This window comes from Triturus cristatus, chromosome 7 (assembly GCF_964204655.1).
Source record: "Triturus cristatus chromosome 7, aTriCri1.1, whole genome shotgun sequence".
Classification (NCBI taxonomy): Eukaryota; Metazoa; Chordata; class Amphibia; order Caudata; family Salamandridae; genus Triturus; species Triturus cristatus.
In genome coordinates, this window is record NC_140590.1 from 1284906249 (window position 1) to 1284931106 (window position 24858).

Here is a 24858-nt window from a genome sequence, read left to right on the forward strand (position 1 = left end):
ATCTTCCATCTTCACGGTGAGTAATGGTTTTGCTTCTTGCACGTGGTCTTCACTGCTCTCGACTATATGCATTATGACTAGCTGTCGCTGACTTTAGCGATTCTTCGTACCTGGTTGTCACTGTCTTGTTGTGTAGTTCCTTCACATCTATATAGGATCAGCATGTTTAGGCAACATAAACTAAGGGATTGATGTCCAGACTGATTCCAGACCCCCCCAAAGGTTATGTTAATCTGTTAGACCAGCTAATTCACAGTGCCACTATAAGTCCCAGAACCTTACCAAGGAGTGAATAGTTTCTGGCAACTATCGAACATGACAACCCTGTTGATCGCGGAAACAGTACAGAGAGATATACAGAATAAACTGTGGGGGCGTTTTCAATAAGCATTTATTGAACCAGCGTCATTCTAGTATAGAATACGTGTGCTGCAACAACCATTAAACAGAAACAGATATATACAATTATAAGCACCAACAGGAGTAAATAAAAGGTAGAATTCTACCATGGTGCTAAAACAATTATTATATGCAGGCATATAGAGATACATGGCATTAATCATGAGTAGTCCTATGAGGCAAACCTTAACTGTATGTACCTAAGTGTACCTAGCATATATGTAGGTGTATAGGCAAGAATCCCCCTAGGAAAGAGCCAATCCTATTACCTGATGGGAGAGAACGAAGGACCCCATCTTGGTCTTGAGTTGGACACCCCGTAAGAGATGTCAGACTACTGCGTGCTGGAGTGTCTGCAGACATGGACTTCAGCATCTTGTGTCAGCATGGAAGCTTCTCCTCTGGTTTGCCCAGCACAGATGTGGGACTTATACACCCGAAAGGTACCCTCAGGGGTTCTACCTAGATGTGTCACGGTACTGTGGGTATGTCGGCCAAGGATGACGATAGTGGTGACTCTTGAACAGAGTTATTATGCAGAAGATGGTCATCCTGCTGTGATACTGAGAATCCACATGCATAATAAATGAGGCTAGTTTTTTATGAAAACCACACAACATTTATTTTGCACCTAACTAGGTAAAAGGTCAGCACCAGAGCTGTTATGTAGAGTAAGGTAGGACAAATGTAGGTAAAAAGTCATGTAACTACCTAGGCCTATATTTGTTTAGAAAATGTAGAGATTTACTGGAGAGATGGTCAATTCTCCCTCTTACTCTTATCGATCGGGTCACTCTTATTACAATTTCAATCTTGCCTTTATTAATTTGTCTATTTATTAATGTCCAGATAAAAATCAATATGCCATATTTTAAAGAGCTTTATGTACTCTTTCCACAGATTGTCTGGAATAAAAAGGTACCCAGACTAAAATATCCAGTACTACAATTGGGAATAAATCAGGGGGGATTGGCATTTCCCCAATTACGTATATATTCAGTGGGGGCTCGCCAAGGGAGTGTTGCTGTGCGGGGGTCAGGAGAGTAGCAGGGTGGGGGGGTAGTGGAGTCCGACATAAGACGGACAGGAGTAAGGTAAGTAATTAAATAAATAAATCTATGTGCCTTGCGTGCGCTGCATCGTCAACTCAGCAATTCAGCGCGCACAAGATAAATAACTTTATTTATTTAATTGCTTACCTTACTCCTGTCCATCATATGTCGGATTCCACTACCCCCCTACCCTGCCCTTCCCCTGCCCCGCCCCACAGCACTCCCTTGGCAAGCCACCACTGTATATATTTCAAAGCCTCTATTTAAGACTTTTTGGTCTGCATATCTGATTCTAAGGGATCTTTAGATCATTTTTTTACTGACAGAATGGTAATGGAGGTGAGATCACAGCTCCCGGTCTTCACAAAGATAGCCAAACTCCCCATAAACTAGGTATAAGACATTGCAAGATCTTCGTACAAGACTACAGTCATTTTATTTCATTAACGCCTTGGCGGCTGGTTATGAATATTTTCAGTTAAAAGACATAGCCAGCGCCTGCTTAATCGCTGGAACTTTGCACCAACCCACCAGATTTGTCCCATGATCGCCTTGGGTCTTGTAACTTTCCTTCCCTCCCGCCGCCGCACCGCCAGAACACTGCCGCCGCAGTGCGGAGGGACTTCACCTCCCAGGCTCCCCAGCGCTTGTGGGCGGAACTAAGAGACGCAGCTTACACGCCTGGAGGCGCCTTAAATTACAGCGTTCCTCCGGTGGAGCGGGGGACATAGCCAGCGCCTGCTTAATCGCTGGAACTTTGCACCAACCCACCAGATTTGTCCCGTGATCGCCTTGGGTCTTGTAACTTTCCTTCCCTCCCGCCGCCGCACCACCAGAACACCGCGGCCGCAGTGCGGAGGGACTTCACCTCCCAGGCTCCCCAGCGCTTGTGGGCGGAACTAAGAGACGCAGCCTACGCGCCTGGAGGCGCCTTAAATTACAGCGTTCCTCCCGCGTCGCGGGATAGCGCGCGGGCAGCGCCGGGCTAAGCCCGGGCAAAGGGCGGGTCCTCTGTGGCCCTCGGTGGCCGGAGTAGGCTGGGCTGGGCCATCCCCCTTGGCTGGAAAACTAGGTACTGTGGTATATGTGTGTGTAAACTACAAACATTCTACTTGCCAATTGGGATTGGTGGACATAGCACACTAACCATATAAGTCGGACAACTGGCTGCTCATGTAGGGGAGTGTAAATGATATAATTTATGTGTCCTACAATGTTGGGCTGCTAAATATTATCTAGCCATATTGTTGTGAGTAAACTAGGAGATAAGGGAATACTGATACAAACTGTACTATGGCCACTAAACCTAAAACACGCTCTACTAAGAGGAAAGTATGTACCCCGCTTATTCCCACACAAACAGGGCCTGACACTAATACTCCAGTAGGACACACAGCACCACCAACGGCAATAGATTTAATGTTAAGGAAGGTTATTGGGGCGGGTAATGGTGAGATTGAGCGTACCCAGAGACGCTTATCAATGACACCTACAAACACTTCCCACATACAAACACAAACTAGACCTCCACAAATCCCAGACATAAATCTCTGTGAAAGTTTACAAGATGGCAGTCCTGATGGCTCACTTGAAGCTGTGCCTTGTGGTCAACAGGCAATAGATACTGGGTCTCCCCTTGGTAGGGCAGAAAGAAGACCAAACAGAACAAAAAATAGACTGTACAAACGGGGTGGAAAGAACACATATGCCAGGAAACTGAAACCAACTATTGGGGGTGGGAAGATACACTTAATAGAGGATGAGCTTTTGGAAAAAGAAGCACACAGTCTGTTAATTCCTCCAGGGTGGCTTCACCCTGTAATTGTTGACCTCCAAAAACATTTTGAGACCTTCATTACTTCACAAATAAAACCATTAATTAGCAAACTAGATAAAATTGCTAATGAATTACAAAAACAGGCTAGGATGAAGGAACCTATAAATCCCAACCCTACTGGCTGGAAACTCAACACCATCAGTGACTCCCTCGTTAAGGCCAATTCCTGCGAACAACAACTGTATAAGTAATGGACCATGTACCATTGCACAAGTCCATGCACCACCTAAAGTTTTAGCGCATTTGGAGGATAGAAGTACCAAAAAAAGTGGGAATTATGACTACCAAAAAAACCAGGTGCAGCCTAACTCGATTCAGACTCAGATAGGGCATGGTGCCACTCATAGCCAGAACGATAATCAGCAGAAAGGATATGAGCGCAAGGATAAAACTCACCTTTCCCCTCCAAGAGTAAATTTACCCCCTCAAGCAAGCCCCTATGTTGTGGTGTTTGCCGGGGTACCTGAACTTAGGACAGGGCAGAAGGAGCCATATACGGAATTAAAAAATAAGATTATCAACTGGCTAAATATACATAGGCCATTACAAGGGCAGGAAACTGGAGAAATTATACATGTGAGGAGAGTGCCTTGGTTGGGAAGTAAAGGGAAAGATATTGAAGGGGATTGTATTATTGCAAACTTCAGGAATCCGAACCTAGTGGAATATATACTGGGTAATTACAATAAAAATATAACCAGTACTATACGATCTATGCCACTAGGCTATTTCTATCCTAGAAATGGTGTTACCCATCCCTTAACTTACATTCAGGGAAGAAAGGAAGGAGGAGTAGATGGACACAGGGTAAGAAATCTTGAATATAGTGGTCCACCGTCAATAAATCAGGGTGGCCTGCAGTGGACAAACAGATTCAGTCCCCTTCAATTTCTGGATGAAAATAACTGACTACCTAAATTAGAGATACAACTTGAGGTGAAGGACAGAAGGATGCCTATAGATAGCACTGAATTACCATCTGAGGGAAGGCATATACTGAATGGCCCGAAAGACACCCCGCTAAAGCAGGACGGGGAGACACAAGGTCTCCAGCCAGAGAGGAGGGACGTAGATAAGCTTAATGCCCAGGGTTTAAGTGTAACAGGGGTGCTGGGGGGAAGGGTGAAAATAACATCTTGGAATATAGCAGGCCTAGCTGGAAAATTTGAAAATGCAGACTGGAGGAACCAACTGAGGGGCTCTCATATACTAGCCTTACAGGATACCTGGGCGGTCGAGCCCAATCTCTACCATCTGGAGGGCTATAAATGCTTCTTTGTCCCAGCCCAGGAGAGTAGGGCAGGAAGGGCAAATGAAGCCTAATACTGTATGTTGATATTAACCTTAAGGGGAGATGGACATTGCCATCTTGGACCTCATACAATCTGCAAGCAGTAACATTCCAAGGACAAGGGCTGAGGGTACAGTTATTTAACATTTATAACTCAGGTACCATAAACGGCAGAAATGCCGTTTTAGAGGAACTAGATGCCAGACTGAACCAGGAAACTGATCTAAGGAAAGGGGGGGGGAGACCCATTTGTGCTATTAATGGGTGATTTAAACTGTCACCTTTGTTCAAATCTGATACCGGTAACTGCAGACTGGGATCTTTGCCCAGTTACGAAGGGGCCACATTTTGAGCATAGCACTGAGGGCACATCACTAACTAAATTAATAGGTACTCATACATTAGTACACACCATTGATCTGGTAATTCCAGGGCCAGAGGGTACTCTTGTACCAACTTTTAAAGAAAGAGGATGTTCGTCTATTATAGACTATATATTGATATCCCCCTTTGCAAAACAATGGATCATAGAGGTTTGCACCAAATGGAGTACCTTTAGTGATCACAATCCCCTGATTATAGAATTACCCTATAACGGCCATTCCGAAATGAATAAGCAAGTGGATAGCATCTTACGGCCAACAGACCAGGGAAGGCGCTTAAGGTGGGCGAAAATCAATGCCCCCGAATTTTATACTACACTGCTTGTAAAGGGGAAGAAGTGTGTTGAGGACTGTTTAGATTTTAAGATAGAGGGAGTTGACCTAGTTGCTGCTTTCAGGGAACTAACCAAATTAGCCGAAAAATAATTAGAAGCAAAAGGTCCTAGAAAATTAGGGACACAGCCGAGATGGTTTGATACCAATTGCTCTCGAGCATTAAGAAATTTAAAATCAAGCCTCAAGGCTAAGCCAAGGGATAAGTTGGAAGTGGCAAAGCATAGACAAATCTACAAAATTAAGATTAAAGAAAGGAAGGCCACTTTACAAGCAGAAGTCTGGGCCGATTTAAGAGAGGCAGGAGAAAACAGAGATTTTACAGAATTTTGGAGGATTATTAATAGGCCCTGTTTTCATGATAGTAGTGCTCCGGTCCTTAGCACAAACATCCTCCCGCAGCAATGGGTGACCCATTTTGAGAGTCTCTATAATCATTCTAAAGACACAAAGCAAGAAGGGGGCTGGGATGGCACAAGGAGTCTGGTATTAGATTTCACACTTACTGAGATCTCACAGGCAATAAAAGGGTTGACACCAAATAAAGCTCCAGGGCCCGATGGCACTCCCCCAGATTTGTACCGAAGTAATATTGACCTATGGGCGCCAATTTTAACGTGGGTGCTAAATGCGGCTATTAAAACAGGACTTCCGAGATCGTGGTCTACCGCTCTGATTGTGCCCATTTTTAAGAAAGGAAATAGGGACAACCCCCAATGTTACAGACCAATATCGCTGATCGATGTTTCAGCCAAAATACTTGAGCTGGTGGTTCTGAATCGACTTATGACTTGGACTGAAGAGCACCATACATTAGCCGACACACAGTATGGTTTTAGAGCGGGAAAATCGACCAGTGACCAATGTCTAAATCTATATCTATTGGTTGCCAAGTATACGAAAGCAAGCAATGGCACCATCGATATGGGTTTTATGGACCTGGCGGCGGCCTTTGACAATGTGAACAGAAATAAACTGTGGGAAAGGATGAATACCCTGGGTATAGACCCGGGCCTTATAAACATCTTGAGAGAGTTGCATTGGAACACCACAGCTAGGGTCCGCTTTAGCATGGAGGGGGGGCAAACTGACTCTTTCCCATGTACTAGTGGAGTAAGGCAGGGGTGCATCCTTGCTCCCTTTTTGTTCTCACTATACATTAACGATTTGGAGACAAACCTCATTGCTCAGGCTGTAGATTGTCCCAAAGTAGGGAAGCGTCAAATACCGGTACTCTTGTACGCGGATGACGCGGTCCTGCTTGCACGGACCCCGAGAAGCCTCCAATCACTAATCAATGGATTTGTAGAATTTATGGAAAATTTAGATTTGTCAGTGTATCTGAGCAAATCCTTTACGTTGATTGCAGGCAAAAAACCCACTAAGAAATCTGTGTTTAAAATCGGGACTCACACAATGGGCACTGTAAGCACCTTTCCCTATTTAGGCGTTCTGTTTGATGGTAAAATTCAGTTTGATGCATTGATTGAGGAACACTGTACCAAACTGGTTTCCTCATGTGGTGCAATTATAAATTTTGCCCAAAGGTTGGGACGCTGGTCCCCAGAACAAATAATGAGCTTATACAGCTCAATAAGTACCGCCAAGGCATTATATGGAGCCGAGGTATGGGACTTTAAGGATCCTAAACATTTACAGCAAGAGGAAGATAAATTTCTCCGTAGAATCCTAAAGATCCCACAGTCAATTCCAGCAGAAATTGCACATTCAGAACTCGGGATCCCATATATTACAGATCAGGTGAAGATTAGGCCGGTTTTGGCTTGGCTCAGTATCTGGGCCAATCCTGAGGCGGAACTAAGTAGAGAAATTTACACTGACTGCATACAAAGGGATAAAGGGATGCAAATCCCTTGGCTGAAATATGTCAAAACAACTTTAGAGGCTATAGATCAGCATATCCTCTTTAGCACTCCGGCTCTAATCTCCAGGAACAGCAAACTACAAATTAAAAAATTGCTGCTGGAAAAATTGGAAACGGTTAGAGCAACCAAAGCATTAACACTAAAACGGTCAGTAGTAGCACATTGTTTAGTTAAAGATGTAGAGGGTATGGAACCCTACTTATTTTTGATGTATAATCAGCAGGATAGGTTTTTAATGTGTCGTTTTAGGCTTAATTTGTTACCTAATATTTTATCTTATCCATCCGGTTTTACTGTAACTATTGAGCAGAAGGGTGCCTGCGGCTGCGACAATAAGTCTCCGCAGGACACCCTTCATTTTGTACTATTGTGTCCATTTTACCGTTTCCCTAGGCGCATGTTTTTGGTTGACATTTTAAAAGATGGAAAATTCCGTCATGCTAAATCAGCTCTGTTGTTCCTTCAAAGAGCAAGTGACATGCACACCTTATGCTCAGTAATAAGTTGTTTAAAAGTAGCAGTAAGATTAAGGAACACGAGAGATTAAGTAATTATGTATGTAACATTGCACCTTACATGAATTGTATCAGTTTGGTTGATGGTTGTTTTTATGCTAATTTAATGTAAAATCATGTGTGTTGTTTTGCTTTTTATAATATGAATTTTTATGATGATTTTTAACCATCGAAATAAAGAATAACTGAACTGAACAGTTAAAAGACTGCAAAGTTTTACTTATCCAGTCTAGTCATTTGAGGTTTTGCAATTCAAATGGCTTCAACTGGCTGGGCCATTATTTACTGAGAGGGAGATGCATCACCAGGCAGGAAATTCTAGCTAGGTCCGGGGATCGTAGTAAGCTATTTTTTGGGGCATTCATACAAATTATCTACCTAGTGAAAAGATATTGTCTTCTATCCCACGCCAGCCCCTAATCAATAGTGACTGCTCTCTTTAAAGTAAGGCCGAGTGGGGTGGGTAATTGGTATCGATTTCTGCAGAGTCAAGGGGAAAACCACCTAATAAAGAATTTTTAGGCAAATATTACTGCGACAACGCCATGCTTTTTATCAGAGGTCGAGTGGCAGATGATCGCGCAACTTGACAGTAAAGCCTTAAGGGCAGCACATTTTAAGCATATGTCTTTTTGTCACAATGCATGACATATTGCACTCCTAAAGCCCTCCACAGGATCTACACAGAATTGGAAGATAGATGTTTTCAATGCCAGCAATTAGGTGGAGGAGATTGGATCCATACTTTCTTCACCTGTCCATCACTGGCGCAATTTTGAGAAAAAATATTTGGCGCTCTTAGTGAAGGCTTACAGAGCAAAGTCGACCCAGAGGTTGCAGTGGCACTTTTTGGCCTGTCAACACAGAGGCAAATCCCTCAAAATTTAAAAGGCAAGGAAGCTTTTATTTCAAGTACCTCTTTAGTGGCGCGCTCCTTGATTCTGCAGAATTCTAGGACAAGTCGAGTGCCCGCATATTTAGAATGACATAGGAAAATGCTTCGTACAAGGAAATTTGAAGATGCATATGCAAAATAGGTAGGCACAATTAAAAGATTTGTGAGGTTTGGAGACATAGGGAACAACTCGACAAGGATTTATTTAGAGCTGCTATAATGGAGTTTGTGTTTGACTATTGAAAAATTGTTGATCATGGATGATTTAGGTAATAAAGAGAATCACTTTAATGATCTCAGATGGCTGTATCTATAAAAGATATGAAATTTGCACTTTTTAAGGATTTTTCTATACTGTACTATTATCAAGGGTAGGGAGGGGTACAGCTGATAAATGCCATCTTGTTTTTTTGTAAGGTTTTAAAACACCACCAAATGTACTGTAGCCACACTGCACTTTATTCTTTTTTTAAGGAAGACCCGAGATAACTCCAGAGCTATAACTGATCCCTGATGTCTATGGAATTCTTTTATCATTTTATTGTGAAGCTTATTTTTGTAGTATCAAAATAATATTAATATTCGATTGTTATTGCTTATGATGTAATGAATTACTCTACTGTTTCTGCTCAATAAAATCAAAAAGGTATGTAGATGTGGAGTATTGGTATAAAAAATATATACATTCTCCCTTTTGATGTTTAGTCCCTAGATATTCTGGTTACGGAATTGTGACCTATCTATATCCTGGCTTCGATATTCCTGACCCACCCAAGGGGCAGACGGATGCAGACGGGCTTGCCTATGACTTGCCTCTGGCATGGGAGACGTCCATTACGACACAGGCATTGCATCGTACTGCCTTTAGAACGCAAATCCAACAATGCAGGTGACTTTACATCGCATTCCATTACAACGCATTTTGAGGTCAGTAGTAGGGTATTTTTTATTTTTAGTATAGGTTTCTGGTGTCGGAGATGAAATGTGGGGTGTATTATGATGTAAACTTTGAATTTTGGGGTGTGCATTTGTGTCAAATATGAAATTTGGGGTGTTTTTTGGTGGGCTCAAAGATACATTTTAGGGTTCAGGGCTTGCTTTGGGGTGCAAGGGTCAGTTTTAGGGTTGCTCCCACTGAAGTGGGAATACATCTCCGCAATCCAACACCTTCCCTACTGTTGCAATATGCCTAGTATTAGTATGCATTGTAATGGAATGCGATATAATGGTATGAGTCGTAACTCCATATATAACTTTGGCACACCAGTGGTACGCATGCTGCGCATGGCCACACAGCGGCCGCCATTGAGAAGTGCTGCAGGGGGGACTGGACATCTGAGAGGTGGGAAACACCAGAAAGAACAAAGGATGGGGCGTGGACCGGGGTCTGTGTGTGAGCGGGTGTTGTAAATATTTAAATGAGAGAAATCTTACATTGAGGCTGGGTGCCATGTCTTCGTTGCTCCTGCTCCCCTGAGTCTGCTTCCAGGAACAGGAAGTAGGCATCCAGGCTCCCTCCCCTAAGCCAATCACAACGCTGCAATGCAGCGTTCGGATTGGTAATTGGCGCCGGGGCGAGGCATTCAGCCAGAGGCTGGAGGTGTGGGCATGTTCTCCATGCAGGCTGTAATGCAGCCTGCATTGCGATCAGGACAGTGCGCATGACAACTTTGTGCAGCCTGAGTGGGCCGATCAAACAGTCACTACGCACTTGAGTGGGCATGCCACTCCGCCCCTGCCCTGCTCCATGAGTGACGCAGCCCTACCCACCCTCCCGCCTGTGAAGGAAGAATGGCACGATAACATGAGGAAGTTATCATCATGTGATGATTGTTCCTCTTCTTGTACTGCTTGGAAGCATTGGGGAGACGCTCTTCCGCCATAGACGGCACTGGGGATGTGTCATCTACTGGTGCTAGGCCTGGGCGACTCGACCCCCGTGCCTCCTCCGCTACATGTCTCACCTTCTCCTTCCCTGGACATTGACAAAGAGGCATAATCCGGTAAACTCTCTCCAAATCTGTGGCTCACCCAGCAGGAGACTCAGCCAGGTGGGATTTCACAAGCGTGGGTACAGCAGTCGCCGCCAAGTCCGCTGGTGAACCTGCAGTTGCAGTTGATGCAGCAGGGCCCCCTTAGGCGTGAAGTTGCAGCGCTCCCGCCACACAGGTTCGGTGCAGCTCAAGGGGCCTCACCCTCCACAGCTTCTGGCCAGCCCAACATCATCTGGCCTGTGATGCAGAGAGGCGGCATCCACCATTGGTAATCTCCTCCGTGTACCCCAGTGTAGCAGTGGATCATAGTATGCGATGCAGACCTCCTACGTTGGGGCGCAGGAGCGCCTCTAATATTAACAGCTCCAAGGTGCACAAGGCGGTCTTCTCACACAGGTCAGCAACGTGTCTCCATGTGACCTGCCAGATTTCACCACCAGGTACGGGAGATCGTCGCGCCTCAATGTCTACCGCCATGGCTCATCGACTCCACAGCTCCTCCACATCCCACTCCAGGCTCCAGACGCTGGTCCAGCGAGGCATCCAGGCTCCAGACGCAGGTCCAGCGAGGCATGCAGGCTCCAGACCCAGGTCGAGCGAGGCATCCAGGCTCCAGACGCAGGTCCAGCGAGGCATCCTGGCTCTCATCCTGGTCATCCTGGATGTTGGGTAGCTTGCAGAGTTTGTTGATGTGTGCTGCATTTGTCCCTGGCTGCTCCATTCTGCATTTTATTGGTTTTTATGCCTATTTTCTATTGAATGTTGACTGATAGGCTATTTTTTGCATTAGACGCCAAAAAAACTCACGATGGGCTGACTAACATGAGTTTTTTTGCCGCTAATGGGCCTATCGTTAGTTTTCGCTCGCTAACGCCGGAATTCATATCACCATCGTGCTAATGTTAGCGGCAGTTTTCACCGCGATCCCTGATACTATCACCATGTAGTGATGGCTTGTTAATTCACCACTAACGTGGCAATAGATATCAGCCATAAAAATACTGCCACTAATTGGCGTTAGCAATAGTTATCACCAGTGCTTGTACATATGCCCCACAGGTTTTTTGATTTCCGGTCTCTGTAAAGTGATTGGGTGTCTCCAGCACTGCAAATATATTATTATTAAGTATGATCCTTCACAACTTCCTAAGCACATGCGTTTTTATTTATTCACAGTGCTGAATACAGTCTTTGTGGTTTTCATATATCTTTCTGAACATTGGGGAGTAAAGTTAATACCGCAATACAATGATGCAAGACGATCAAAGTAGGGCAACTGTGAGCATATCCCATATGAATCAAAAAAGAAATGCTATCTATGTAATGAACAAATATACGTAAGAAGGGAGTGCTCAGGAAGTCCAAAAAATAATTTAATCTACATTTTAATCAACTCAATACAATGTCAGTCCAAATTATTATTATAGCCATGCAACTTCTTCATTCAGTTCCAGTCAATGCACAAAAATTTCTTGGGAAGCCAAGTGAGTAATAATGCAAATTTGGCTTGATGTAGTGATCATTCACACACCGAGATTCTTCTCATGGATTTCAAAATAATGCAGGAGCCAAGGCATGATATTTCAAAACAAACTTATTCTTTCCAAAATTGAATAGCAGCCCAGCCAACGCATTTCGTCCCTAACAGGGACTTCATCAGGAATTAGAAATATTATTGTTCTTCTCTTTTTAGTGACGCTTTTTTTGATAGAGATATCCTATAAAAATGCAGGCATAAAGTGAATGTATCCCCAGTGGGACCTGCTACATTAAGCAGAATGGTGCCAAATCCTATCTACATGAATCCTTATCATCAACTTCCTAAGCACATACGTTTTTATTTATTCACAGTGCTGAATACAGACTTTGAGGTTTTCATAAATCTTTCTGATACATGTACAACATTGGGGAGTAAAGTTAATATTGCAATACAATGATGCAAGACAATCAAAGTAGGGCAACTGTGAGTACATCACATATGAATCAAAAAAGAAATACTATCTATGTAATGAATTAAGATTCTTTTTCCCCACATCAAGCCAGCTTATGATGCGTAGGCATGGTGGACTATAGGTATGGTTTTCCAATATGCCATCTTTGGCAAGTCTGCCATCAACTAGACCGCCAGGCAAAAACCTCTACTCATTTGTCTTTTATCCTGACTTTGTCAAGTTCTTGAGGACAAGAAGGAATCTTCACCTGGGCTAGACAAGGGTGATTCCGTGGCAAGCAGGGTGTGGCGATGACAAATGGTACATGGGCTCAATTATTTTCATAAAATAAATAGCACCAGGGTTCAAGAAAAAGGGCATACGGTCCCCCAGTGGAAGCATGGGATCGATTGGTGATAGGTCATGAATAACATTGAGGCTCAATTAGAAGACATATATCTTCTAGCGAGGACTCAATAGATGGGATGTGGACAGCGCACAAGCTCAGTAGGAATGTTATGAATTCCCAAGGAGGCATGGACTCAATATATAGCTGGGAATCAACTGCAGACAGACTAAAGAAACAGTCATGTGACTGCCATGTCATTTCCAATAGGAACATGGGCTCAATGAGTTATAGGATTAAAAATAGATTGGAGTGGATGCAACATAGGCATGTGCTTGGAATTCATAGTAAGGTGATAGATTATATTTGGGGAAGGGCAAGGCTCGCAGTCATTTGAAGCTGATCATGCAGCTGAAGTAGGAGGAGGGCGAGGCCATGGAAGAATTGCCCTGAGGGACAGGCATCCATATGTCAGTACAGCATGCAGAGGGTGGTTAGACAAAATATCGAGTTTTAAATATCGACCTACATTAATATCGAGTTTTTAATATCGTAGGGACAGAATATCGAAGTCAAGAATATCGTTGACCAGAATATCGACCCCAAGGTAAGTAATATCGTTTTTTTTTTATCCTGACTTTGTCAAGTTCTTGAGGACAAGAAGGAATCTTCACCTGGGCTAGACAAGGGTGATTCCGTGGCAAGCAGGGTGTGGCGATGACAAATGGTACATGGGCTCAATTATTTTCATAAAATAAATAGCACCAGGGTTCAAGAAAAAGGGCATACGGTCCCCCAGTGGAAGCATGGGATCGATTGGTGATAGGTCATGAATAACATTGAGGCTCAATTAGAAGACATATATCTTCTAGCGAGGACTCAATAGATGGGATGTGGACAGCGCACAAGCTCAGTAGGAATGTTATGAATTCCCAAGGAGGCATGGACTCAATATATAGCTGGGAATCAACTGCAGACAGACTAAAGAAACAGTCATGTGACTGCCATGTCATTTCCAATAGGAACATGGGCTCAATGAGTTATAGGATTAAAAATAGATTGGAGTGGATGCAACATAGGCATGTGCTTGGAATTCATAGTAAGGTGATAGATTATATTTGGGGAAGGGCAAGGCTCGCAGTCATTTGAAGCTGATCATGCAGCTGAAGTAGGAGGAGGGCGAGGCCATGGAAGAATTGCCCTGAGGGACAGGCATCCATATGTCAGTACAGCATGCAGAGGGTGGTTAGACAAAATATCGAGTTTTAAATATCGACCTACATTAATATCGAGTTTTTAATATCGTAGGGACAGAATATCGAAGTCAAGAATATCGTTGACCAGAATATCGACCCCAAGGTAAGTAATATCGTTTTTTTTAATATCGAAGTAAGTAATATCGAAGTAAGTAATATCGCAAGCAAAAATATCGTTGTCAATAATATCGATTTTTTTTAGTGTTATGTATTTTAATATGTATGTTATATGTATGTTAAACATTTTTGTAATGTATTTTAATAAATTTAAAAATAAATGTTTAGAAATTAGTAATTTTGTTAAAGTAAATTTAGCGTTTTAGTATCAGAGCGGGTTGTGGGTTTACAGGGGAATAGGGTGGGAAGTAATTTAATTATAATTAATATGTTTTCTTTAATTGGTATTTATCATTAATTAATTGTTAATTAATTGTTAATTGTAAATTATGTTTATTAATTAGTTAATTATATTTGTTATAATTAATTTATTATTGATTTTTATTTATTGTCATTGTAAATTAATTTATTGCTAATTACTAATTAATTGGTGATTTATTTTTATTAATTGATTATTAAATTAATTATGTGATTTTTTTATGTGAGGTGGGTTGTGGGTTTATAGGGGAATAGGGTGGGATGTAATTAAATTAAATTAATTAATGATCTTGTTTTTTTATTGGTATTTATTATTAAGTAATTGTTAATTGATTATTAATTGGTAATTAATTGTTATTACTTAGTTAAATATATTATATATAATTAATGTATTAATAATTATTATTTGTTGTTATTGCTAATTAATGTATTGTTAATTAATAATTAATTGGTGAATAACTGTTATTTGGTAGTTAATATGTATTAACTAGTTAATTTATAACTATATTAATTATAAAGAAAGTATTAATAATTGTTATTAATTGATTAATTGATAGTTAAATTAATTGTGTTTTTTGTATGTGTAGTGTGATGTGTGTTAAAGGGGGAATAGTGTGGGATGTAATTTAATGTTATTTAGTTAAATATTTATTTTAATTTATTGGTATTGATTAAAAATTATTTAGTAAATTAATTATTAATATGCTATTATTTAATAACACATTATTTAATTCATTATATTGTTCATTTAACCCCTTCGCTATCCAGCGCTTTCCCAACTGTTGCACTCACTGGAGTGGGAATAGTAATTTTTACCCCTACGCTATCCAGCGCTTTCCCTACTGTTGCACTCTCTGGAGTGGGAATAGTAAATTTTATCCCTACGCTATCCAGCGCTTTCCCTACTGTTTCACTTACTGGACTGGGAATAGTAATTTTTACCCCTACGCTATCCAGCGCTTTCCCTACTGTTGCACTCTCTGGAGTGGTAATAGTAATTTGTACCCCTACGCTATCCAGCGCTTTCCCTACTGTTGCACTCTCTGGAGTTTGAATAGCAATTTTTACCCCTACGCTATCCAACGCTTTCCCTACTGTTGCACTCACTGGAGTGGGAATAGTAATTTTTACCCCTACGCTATCTAGCACTTTCCCTACTGTTGCACTCTCTGGAGTGGGAATAGTAATTTTTATCCCTACGCTATCCAGCGCTTTCCCTACTGTTGCATTCTCTGGAGTTGGAATAGTAATTTTTTTCCCCTACGCTATCCAACACTTTCCCTACTGTTGCACTCTCTGGAGTGGGAATAGTAATTTTTACCCTTACGCTATCCAACACTTTCCCTACTGTTGCACTCTCTGGAGTTGGAATAGTAATTTTTACCCCTATGCTATCCAACACTTTCCCTACTGTTGCACTCTTTGGAGTTGGAATAGTAATTTTTACCCCTACGCTATCCAACACTATCCCTACTGTTGCACTCTCTGAAATTGGAATAGTCATTTTTACCCCTACGCTATCCAACACTTTCCCTACTGTTACACTCCCTGGAGTGGAAATAGTAATTTTTAGCCCTAAGCTATCCAACATTTTCCTTACTGTTGTTTTTCTTGGAGTTGGAGTAGTAGTTTTATTCTGTCTGATATTTAATATGTTTTGTATTATTTTAGCTAATGTAATATATTATTAGTAATTAATTAATTAATTTGTTATATGTAATTATTTAATTTGTATTCATGTTATTGTTTTATGTGTATAGATGTATTGGTAATTTATAAAAAAAAAAATAATTTCTAAGTTACTAAAATAATTATTAAGTAAGTATATATATTATATGTATATGTTTAATTAATGTTTTATTAAATTATATATATTAATTATTAATTTTAAACATTATAAACTATATTTAATTATGTTTATTTTAATTATAAGTGTTATTTGGTTTATTTTACATAATTTTTAAAACTAAAGAAAAAACGATATTAGTTAATTACGATATTTTTGACATCGATATTTTAATTTCGATATTTTTGTACTTACCATGTTGTAGATAGGATGTCGATATTCTTGACATCGATATTTCTGCTCCGATATTATTGTAGGTCAATTTTTAGACCTTCGATTTTTTGTCAGTGATCCCATGCAGAGATAGAAGAGCCCACAAAAAATGCGGCACAAGTCAGAGTCTAGGATGGCATCCTAACGATGGACTCAACATATTGGCAAGTGGGCCTTCAACTTAAACTTTTTACCATTAGAGAATGTTTCTTCCATTTCTCACAAAAAAAACGTAAACATTATTTTTCTCTAAAGTTACTTTTTCGAAGCTCTGATAATGTGCTGATGATGATACAGGAGGGCCTGAGAGGTCTACTTTTTCTGTCTTCTTTTTTCTATGTATTATCCTGGTCACTTTTGGTTGACCAGATGAGGAGTCCTGCCATCGGTGAGGAATATGCTATCTTGTCTAACATCCATCACCCAGGGAAGTTGATTTTATGTGGCCCATTAAGGAAAGACCTTGGTGTGGAGCAAATGAAGCCAAGTAGACCCAGTGAGCCCACATGGTCCAGGATTGGAAGGACTAAATGGGAAAGCCTGTGATAACCCCACCAAATTGGAGCCCTGTTACCTTCGAGCCCATCAGAGCCAAACTTCCTCACTCCTTTTTCCACATGGCTTACTGAAAACATGTCCCTACCCCCTCCTCGCACTTGTGGTGGTCCACAAAGTAACCCTATAACATTATACTCCAATGTTGAAATACATTTTTGATCACGATAAATACTATTTAGATGGACATTTGAAGTTATGGAGAGTAGTGTGGTAAAACATGACTATCAGGAGGACGGTCATGGTTAACAGTATAATCATTGTGTCGACAGGTCAGCAAGAGTAATGGGGAAGGGAGACAAAGTTAATGTCAAAGCAAACTTGCAGGGCTTTGTTTCACCTGAGGCTGCACATCATAGTGCTGCAGTGGGAAGAATGTCTTTTTATATATTGGGAAGCCTGATTGAGGGCACCTTTGCTGCCACCGTTGTTTGTTCCTTTCCATCCAGAGAGCGACTCTTCCTTTTTTGAATCACACTGATGCTAATGATGTCTGATGCTGCTGATCCCACCGAGCACAGAGGAGCCACCAGGTCCAAGGGACCTAGCCATTACCAGTAACTTGTGCATGAGGCCAAGCCTACCATGTCCACCGGCCCAGCGGAGACATAGCAGGACATCTAGATTGCAAAAGGAGCAAGGTGACAAAGTTGCTGGCATCACGTATCTTCAGTGGATGTCAGAAGCCGGAAGTCTGACATGGGCGGGCCTAGCTCAAGCCAGCACCATTTCCATGTCTAATTCTACAATGCAGTAGCGAAAGCACTTTATAAGTATAATGACATTTTTTTTAAACTGAATAACTTGTTCATAATAATTTTTTTAAAGTGCGAACTGCTGAGTGCAAAATTCTTCACAAAATATGTGACGCTTTCAATAGAAATAGTGTGAAGAATACTAAATAAATGCTTTCTTTAAGGAACATGGTGTAAAATATATTACAACACCTTTGCAATAGTTAGAAGCATGTGAAAAACTCTGTAAAAATGTGTGTAGAATTACTCAGAAAATGTGTGGACGCTTTGGGCTTTGAGCTCAGCACGGGACATCTAGTTTCGGCATCTACTAATATATTAGTTGCTCAGCCCGCCCTCAATGAAAAGGAAAGTACTGGGTTAGAGCGTGAAACGCTGGGTATTAGAACGTCAGTATTAATTTCCCCTCCACCATAACATACCTGCTTCACTCAATCTTATGTTGGTAATGTGGGGGTTAATGAAAATGGAAAAGAACCAGAGGACAAGTGCCAACTCCTGTTCTGGAATGTCGCCGGGTTAAAATCTAAGGATTTTAACACTTTGTGGATCGATTTTGTTAATAATTTTAATATTGTTAAAGTACAAGAAACCTGGGCGATAGACCCTTTACATATAAGTGGCTACAAAACATTCCATACCCCAGCTATTGCAACAACATCTGGCAGAGCTAAGGGGGGGGGGGGGGTTGTGCACGTACGTCTCAAATTACCTCATTGAAGGGAAAATCGAATTTATAGCCACCGAACCTTACTATCACATAGTCATTTTACATGTGGATAGAACTCTCTGTTTGGCAATATTGAACTTTTATAACAATTTGACACCCGCTCTGATTAAAGAAACATTGAAATCATTGAGCTGTTCTTTACATACCTTAATTACTCGTTTAAATAAGGAGGTATTTGTGATTTGGGGTGGGGATTTTAATTCCCCCATTTGTAAACATATTGATAAAGATGTTTGTGGCCTAACGTATGAAAATTCGGAGAGTTTTGTTCACTTCCAGCATACATTATATAGTGATTCTTTGAACGATATAATGTTTACGTTTGATTTAGGATTTGCTAATAGTCTGTGCTTACCCATGGTTCCTTTTAGCCCTACCTTTAATGCTCGTGGTACATTTTCCACTATAGATTTTATTTTGTCTTCATGTAGATATTTTTCTTGTATTAAAATTTTTAAGACACACGAGATAGCCCTAAGTGATCATTTCCCTTTAAGCGTAGATGTGACAGTGCTTAAACAGAGCACTAATGCTAGAATAACATCCATTGATAATGTTGATAATATTGCCATGGTTAGGCAAAACGGTTTTGCACTTAAATGGGCTACCGCAGACACTAATGAACTTATTTCAAAAATTGTTTTTAATTGTAGAAACATGCTCTTGTCATGCTTGGACGAAAACACACCCAGCCAAGAGATTAGGGAAAACTTTGTGGCTATCTCAAACTATATTAAGAAATCACTTTTTGTTGAAGTTAACAGGAGAGCTACTAATAATCAAGGATGGTTCGATGCTGAATGTACAAAGGCATATTCCAATCTTAAAAATTGTATACATGCCACAGTAAAAAATATTGACCATATCAGGGAGGCAAGACGAAATTATAAAACTGTACTTAAAGCTAGAAAGTCAATCTTAAAACAGAACACATGGCGGGCCTTACATGATGCTGCTGAAAGTCATGATTTTTCTGCCTTCTGGAAAGCGGTGAATGCCCCTTTTTTAGTTAATAAAGAGATGGCTGTTATGGAGGTTGCCATCTCAGAACCAGAATGGATAAAACATTATTCAAATTTGTATAAAAATCCGACTTTAGAGGTCCAAGGTAGCGTATTGAATACAGAAGGTATAGTACAAGAAATAAGAATGGATTTTACACTGAACGAGATTACAGCAGCAATTAACTCTAGCCTGGGTGGCAAGGCCCCAGGGCCAGATGGTATTCCTGTGGACCTTTTCAAATCAAATGTAGCATTATGGGGTCCGCTTTTAACCCAGGTTTTTAATGCATGTAATAAAAGCGGCTTTTTACCAACATGGTACGAATCCACGATCGTACCAATTTTTAAAGAGGGAGACAGGATGAATCCGGCTTGCTATTGTCCGATTTTGTTGTTGGACTCTACAGCCAAGATCATTGGGCGGGTTTTACTGGATAGAATGCAGGCCTGGGCTGAAGAACAAGATGTTATTAGTGACCTACAATATGGGTTTCACAAGGGTCTGGGTACAGTTGAACAGGGCTTAAACGTGCATATTTTAATGGACAAGTATACAAGGGCAAAAAAGGGCAGACTATTTATGACTTTTGTGGACTTAACGTCAGCCTTCGACTGCGTCATCCATGATAAGCTGTGGTCGATTTTAGAAGGACTAGGCGTGGATTTTTTAATAATCAAATTTTTAAGGGAGCTTTATTCCGGGGCTAAGGTCAGATATGGGAGAGGCGGAGAATGCACGAGTCACTTTAGAATTGGGAGAGGAGTGCGGCAAGGCTGTGTCCTTGCCCCATTTCTCTTCACATTATACATAAATAACTTAGAATCTATTTTAGTTAAAGAGTGCAGGGATCTACAGAAGGCGGATAAGCGACACATCCCTGCTCTCCTGTATGCAGATGATGCAGTTTTAATGGCCCGTGCACCACTTGGACTTCAAAGGGTTGTTAATTTATTTTCCAGTTTTATGTCCAATTTGGGACTTACAATAAACTGCTCTAAAACATATACTATGAACTGTGAGGTTGGGACAAATAAGAGGGTTAAAACCCTATACATTGATGGTAGACCAATAGAGAGTACTAAAATATTTTCATACTTAGGGATTTTATTCGATAGGACAGGATCATGGTCAGAGGATGTCAAAATCAGACGCCTGTTGTTTGTTAAGGCATTAATGGCCCTATCAAACTTCAGCCGTAAATTAGGAAAGCGCCTCTCGGTAGAACTCTTACATATTTATAAGGCCAAATGTGTGTCTATAGCTACTTATGGAGTGGGCATATGGGGCTACACAGACATAAACGCTCTGCAGATCGCGGAAAATATGTTTCTTAAGTTTCTCTTGGCCCTACCACAAAGTAGCTCAAATTATATTTGCCACCTGGAACTAGGCGTTCCATATTTAGAAGACATTATTACGATTCAACCTGTCCTTCTTTGGCACAAAATTTGGTCGTCAGACGAAACTGGTTTTAATCGCTATATATTGGCAGATGCTCTGAAGTCTGATGGTGTCAAACTTATTAGATGGTTGGAGTATGTGAAAATGTTCCTTACAAAAATAGGACACCCAGAATATTACACAGAGCCTTCTTTGATGAGTAGTATATCTAGGAAAGATCTTAAAGCCAGTTGTATGGGCCTGCTGGGCAAAATTAGAGCAATTACTGAGATGAGAAAACCCACGGCACAAGCCCACTATTTAACTCTGCTGACTCCAACTATTCAGCCATATTTATTTCTAATAGATCAACACTTTGACCGTTTTTTGTTGACTCGTTTTAGACTGAATATTTTATTAAGATCCCTAAGTTTTCCAGTGGTGAACGACTGGTCTAGAGATTTGTGTAAGTGCCCGTGCGATGATGTCTCACCGCAATCAACTATCCATATCATGTTTTTCTGTAAATATTATGATGGATTAAGAAAGAGATTGATTGTACCTGTTTTAAAGAACTTTGGTCTGAAATGCTGCCGACCAGCTTTTTTAGCATTGCAATTTCTAGAAAATGAATTTGTTATCGCATCTGTTACTGTGTTTCTTAAAAATGTTTTTAGATGCCGAAATCTATGATAATGTGATATGTAAATATGTATTGTGCTGCTCAGGAAATTATTGTTTTAACTTGGATTTATTGTGCTTTTATGGTTATTGTTCATTATAACCGAATAAAGATATATTTGATTTGATTTGTGTGGACGCTTTGTAATTCCCTCAGAAGCACATAAAGAGGACTGAAACTACGGTCAGAAACATTTCTAAAGATCAACTGGCAGAACCAGGAACTTTCAGGTAGTTATGGAAAGGGGTTCTTGGAAGTACCTGTAGGAAGTCCTGGGGCTGCAAACTCCAGAAATGGCACCCGGATATAGATGGGTTCTCGTTTGGTTTTCTCTATGTCCCCTTCATTAAGAATCAAATCCACTATTTCACTGACCCAGGTGGTTCCTGCAAAGAAACCAAGAAACAAAAAAAAGGAAAGACGGAACAAAATTTACCACACAAGAAATATCAAAACGGAACACACTGTGATAAGTAAACATCTCAAATTACTCGAAGAAACCGGAAATCCGTGCGATGAAAACATCCGGGCAGGCATGGTGATGTCACTATAGTGTGGAAAAAAAGAAATAGCTGCAACTAAAATAATTTTGCGGTTTAACAGTAGGTAAAATTGGGCATGCAAAATGGCCGATTAGTATCAATAAACTCCAAGTGAATAAGAATTTCAGGTAAGAGGAATCCCTGTAGCACGACCTGTTGATTGCGACACCTCTTAGATTATTATGAGCTAGACACACAGGGGGAGATTTACAAAAAAGTCACGCAACGCAACCCCCCCTAGAGACTGCGCTGCATTGCGAGACAGGGAGGGAGCCATATCTTCAGAGATATGAGTCTCTCCTCCCATTTCCCTTGCAACAGTGCTGATTTCAGCAGCCGTGTACCATGCACACACTTTAGCGCCATAGCTCTAGGGTGTGTGCATGAGTCTAGCATAGGTTTTGTACAGGAAAGGTACCCTTCTTGTACAAAAATTTATGCCTAGACACAATGGCAAGCTTTTCCCACTTTGTATGCATGCTGCAAGTCGAAAAAGCACGGGGAAATGAAGGCATTTTTGGCGCAAAACCATGTCTACAATTCATGGAAAATATGGTTTTGCGTCAAAGGTCATGTGTGGTTGCATGGGAACGCCCATGTCCACTCATGGTCAATGCCCCCTCGGCAAATGCTTTTCATTAGTTTTCATTAGTTTGAGGGTGCTCTCCAGCGCAAAACAAGTTTTGAGCTGAAAAGTAAATAGCAAAAAAAAACATTTTGGGCTGGTTAGCGTCACGTTTGTGGTGCTAACCCAATACAGCATGTTTGTAAATCTCCCCCGCAGAATGTTCAATAACTGTGCAGACCTACGTTTGCCAGGCGCAAAACTTCAGGGAATTCCAATGGTGTGGGGTTTAACGATCCTATTTAAGGGGAGTGGGGCCTACTGCGTGTGGTGGGGGAGAGGAAAGAGGGTTTGGTAAAGCAGTGGAGGTGAGGGGGTGGGGGTGAAGATTAGTACCGACTGAAAGGAACATTCATGGGGAGATTTACGAAGATATTGCGCTGTTTGCATCACAAAAGTCAAGCAAATTGGCGAAAAATCCAAAATGATGGAAGAGTAATGCAAAGCAGCACAAGGTACTGCTTTAAATTACCTAGTGCCATGGGGGTGGAGCATGGGCGTTCCCATGCAACCATCCATAGTTTCTCGTGCTAAACCCAATTTACTAAATAAAGTAGATTGGGCTTAGCATGAGAAAACTGTGCCTTTTTAAAGTAGGCGCAAGGAAGTAGAAATGCTTTAATTTCTCCTTACTTTTCTGACTTTGCATCCGTGCTGCACTGTGCAGCACGCATACAAGTGGGAAAAGCTTTGCATCGTGTCCAGGCATGGTATTTTGTACAGGAAGGGTACCCCTCCTGTACAAAACCTATGCTAGACTCACGGAGACACCCTTGCACCATGGCTCAAAGGCAGGGCCGGACTGGGAACCAAAACCGGCCCTGGCAAAGTGCTCGGCCAGCCCCCCGGGGCTTGGGGGTGCCGCCGAGCTCTTTGCCAGGGCCGGTTTTCGGCCGATTTTGTTACAGGGCCGATTTTACAGCTATGCTGCAAAAACGGCCCTGTAACAAAAACGGCCCCCAGGGGCCCAAAACCGGCCCCCACCCGTGCGGCGCACCGGGGGATTGCCCGGTGCCCGCTATGGCCAGTCCGGGCCTGCTCAAAGGTGTCTCGGCCTTGACAGCAGAAGATTTCACGCCGGCGCTAGTCAGTGGGGAGGAGAGTGCCTTATTTGAGTAAATAGGGCGCTCTCCTCCTCTCTCCTTTTCATGTAGCGCAGCGCAGCATTTGCGGCTGCTCCAGAGCACTACGTGAAAAAATAGTAAATCTGTCCCTTAATGTGTCTCTCTTGCTGCAGATACAGTCGGGGTCGAGGCTTGGCTGTTGAGGCACTCAAAGTATCATTCAATATTAGCGTAAAGAATAAGGGCTGGTAAAATGGTGTCTAGTGAAAACCCGGTTGGGAACCCTAGGCCAGTCGTGATGAGGCCCATAAAGTTGTATAAGATGCTTGGGGCCTGACCACTTTGCTCATGTATCAGCAATCGTAATGTATTTACAAGCGGTACAAACACAGACATTTATTTCAGCCACTTTTGAGTTGCGAAAGTGTATACCTAGAGCAATACATCCATTTTCTTTTTTTTTTATATAGGTTTTGACTAACAAACCATGACAAGGATACTCGGATGCACGACCAGAGTTTGGACTCGAAGCTGTAACGTTTGATGGAAGCATTAAGCCTTATATTAAGGACGTACTCGCACAATAGAACTGCTGCAGACAATTAAATGGATGTGCAATATATGAATCTTGGGTGTGTGTAAATAGATTTATACATTAAGGTATATAATACAGTAAGGTAGTCCTATATCCATAAACTATATGTCAACAATATTGAATAATTATTATAAATATATTACAAGATCGCTAAAAACAGTAAAACATATATATGATATACCAAAAAAGTGAGGGAATGGTAAATGTCCTTTCTGTTCAAAAGAAGAGAAAACAGAAACAGTCATTTGGAGCCCAAAATTCACATGCACCTAAAAATAGTTAAGTATTTGTGATCAATTCATTGGCTACCATCACCAAAACCTTAAAAAATGCGTTTGTTAACTGTAAGTCTACTACCCCACCAAAAAAACAC

The 24858-nt window shown here is 41.3% G+C and overlaps 1 protein-coding gene and 1 long non-coding RNA gene across 3 annotated transcripts in view; one reads left to right on the forward strand and one right to left on the reverse strand.

The window, feature by feature from the left end:
* Positions 1-24490, forward strand: part of LOC146811892 (uncharacterized) — a 252533-nt gene extending 228043 nt beyond the window's left edge. For both annotated transcript variants that reach the window (XR_014966794.1, XR_014966795.1), the window contains exons 2-3: positions 9297-9518; positions 24361-24490. This is a non-coding gene — a long non-coding RNA (uncharacterized LOC146811892). The remainder of the gene's footprint in view (positions 1-9296; positions 9519-24360) is intronic.
* Positions 1-24858, reverse strand: part of LOC146811894 (sulfotransferase 1 family member D1-like) — a 226479-nt gene that overhangs the window by 54736 nt on the left and 146885 nt on the right. Inside the window, exon 3 of the mRNA XM_085618858.1 lies at positions 21920-22045. Within this exon, the coding sequence (XP_085474984.1) occupies positions 21920-22045 (126 nt within the window). The remainder of the gene's footprint in view (positions 1-21919; positions 22046-24858) is intronic.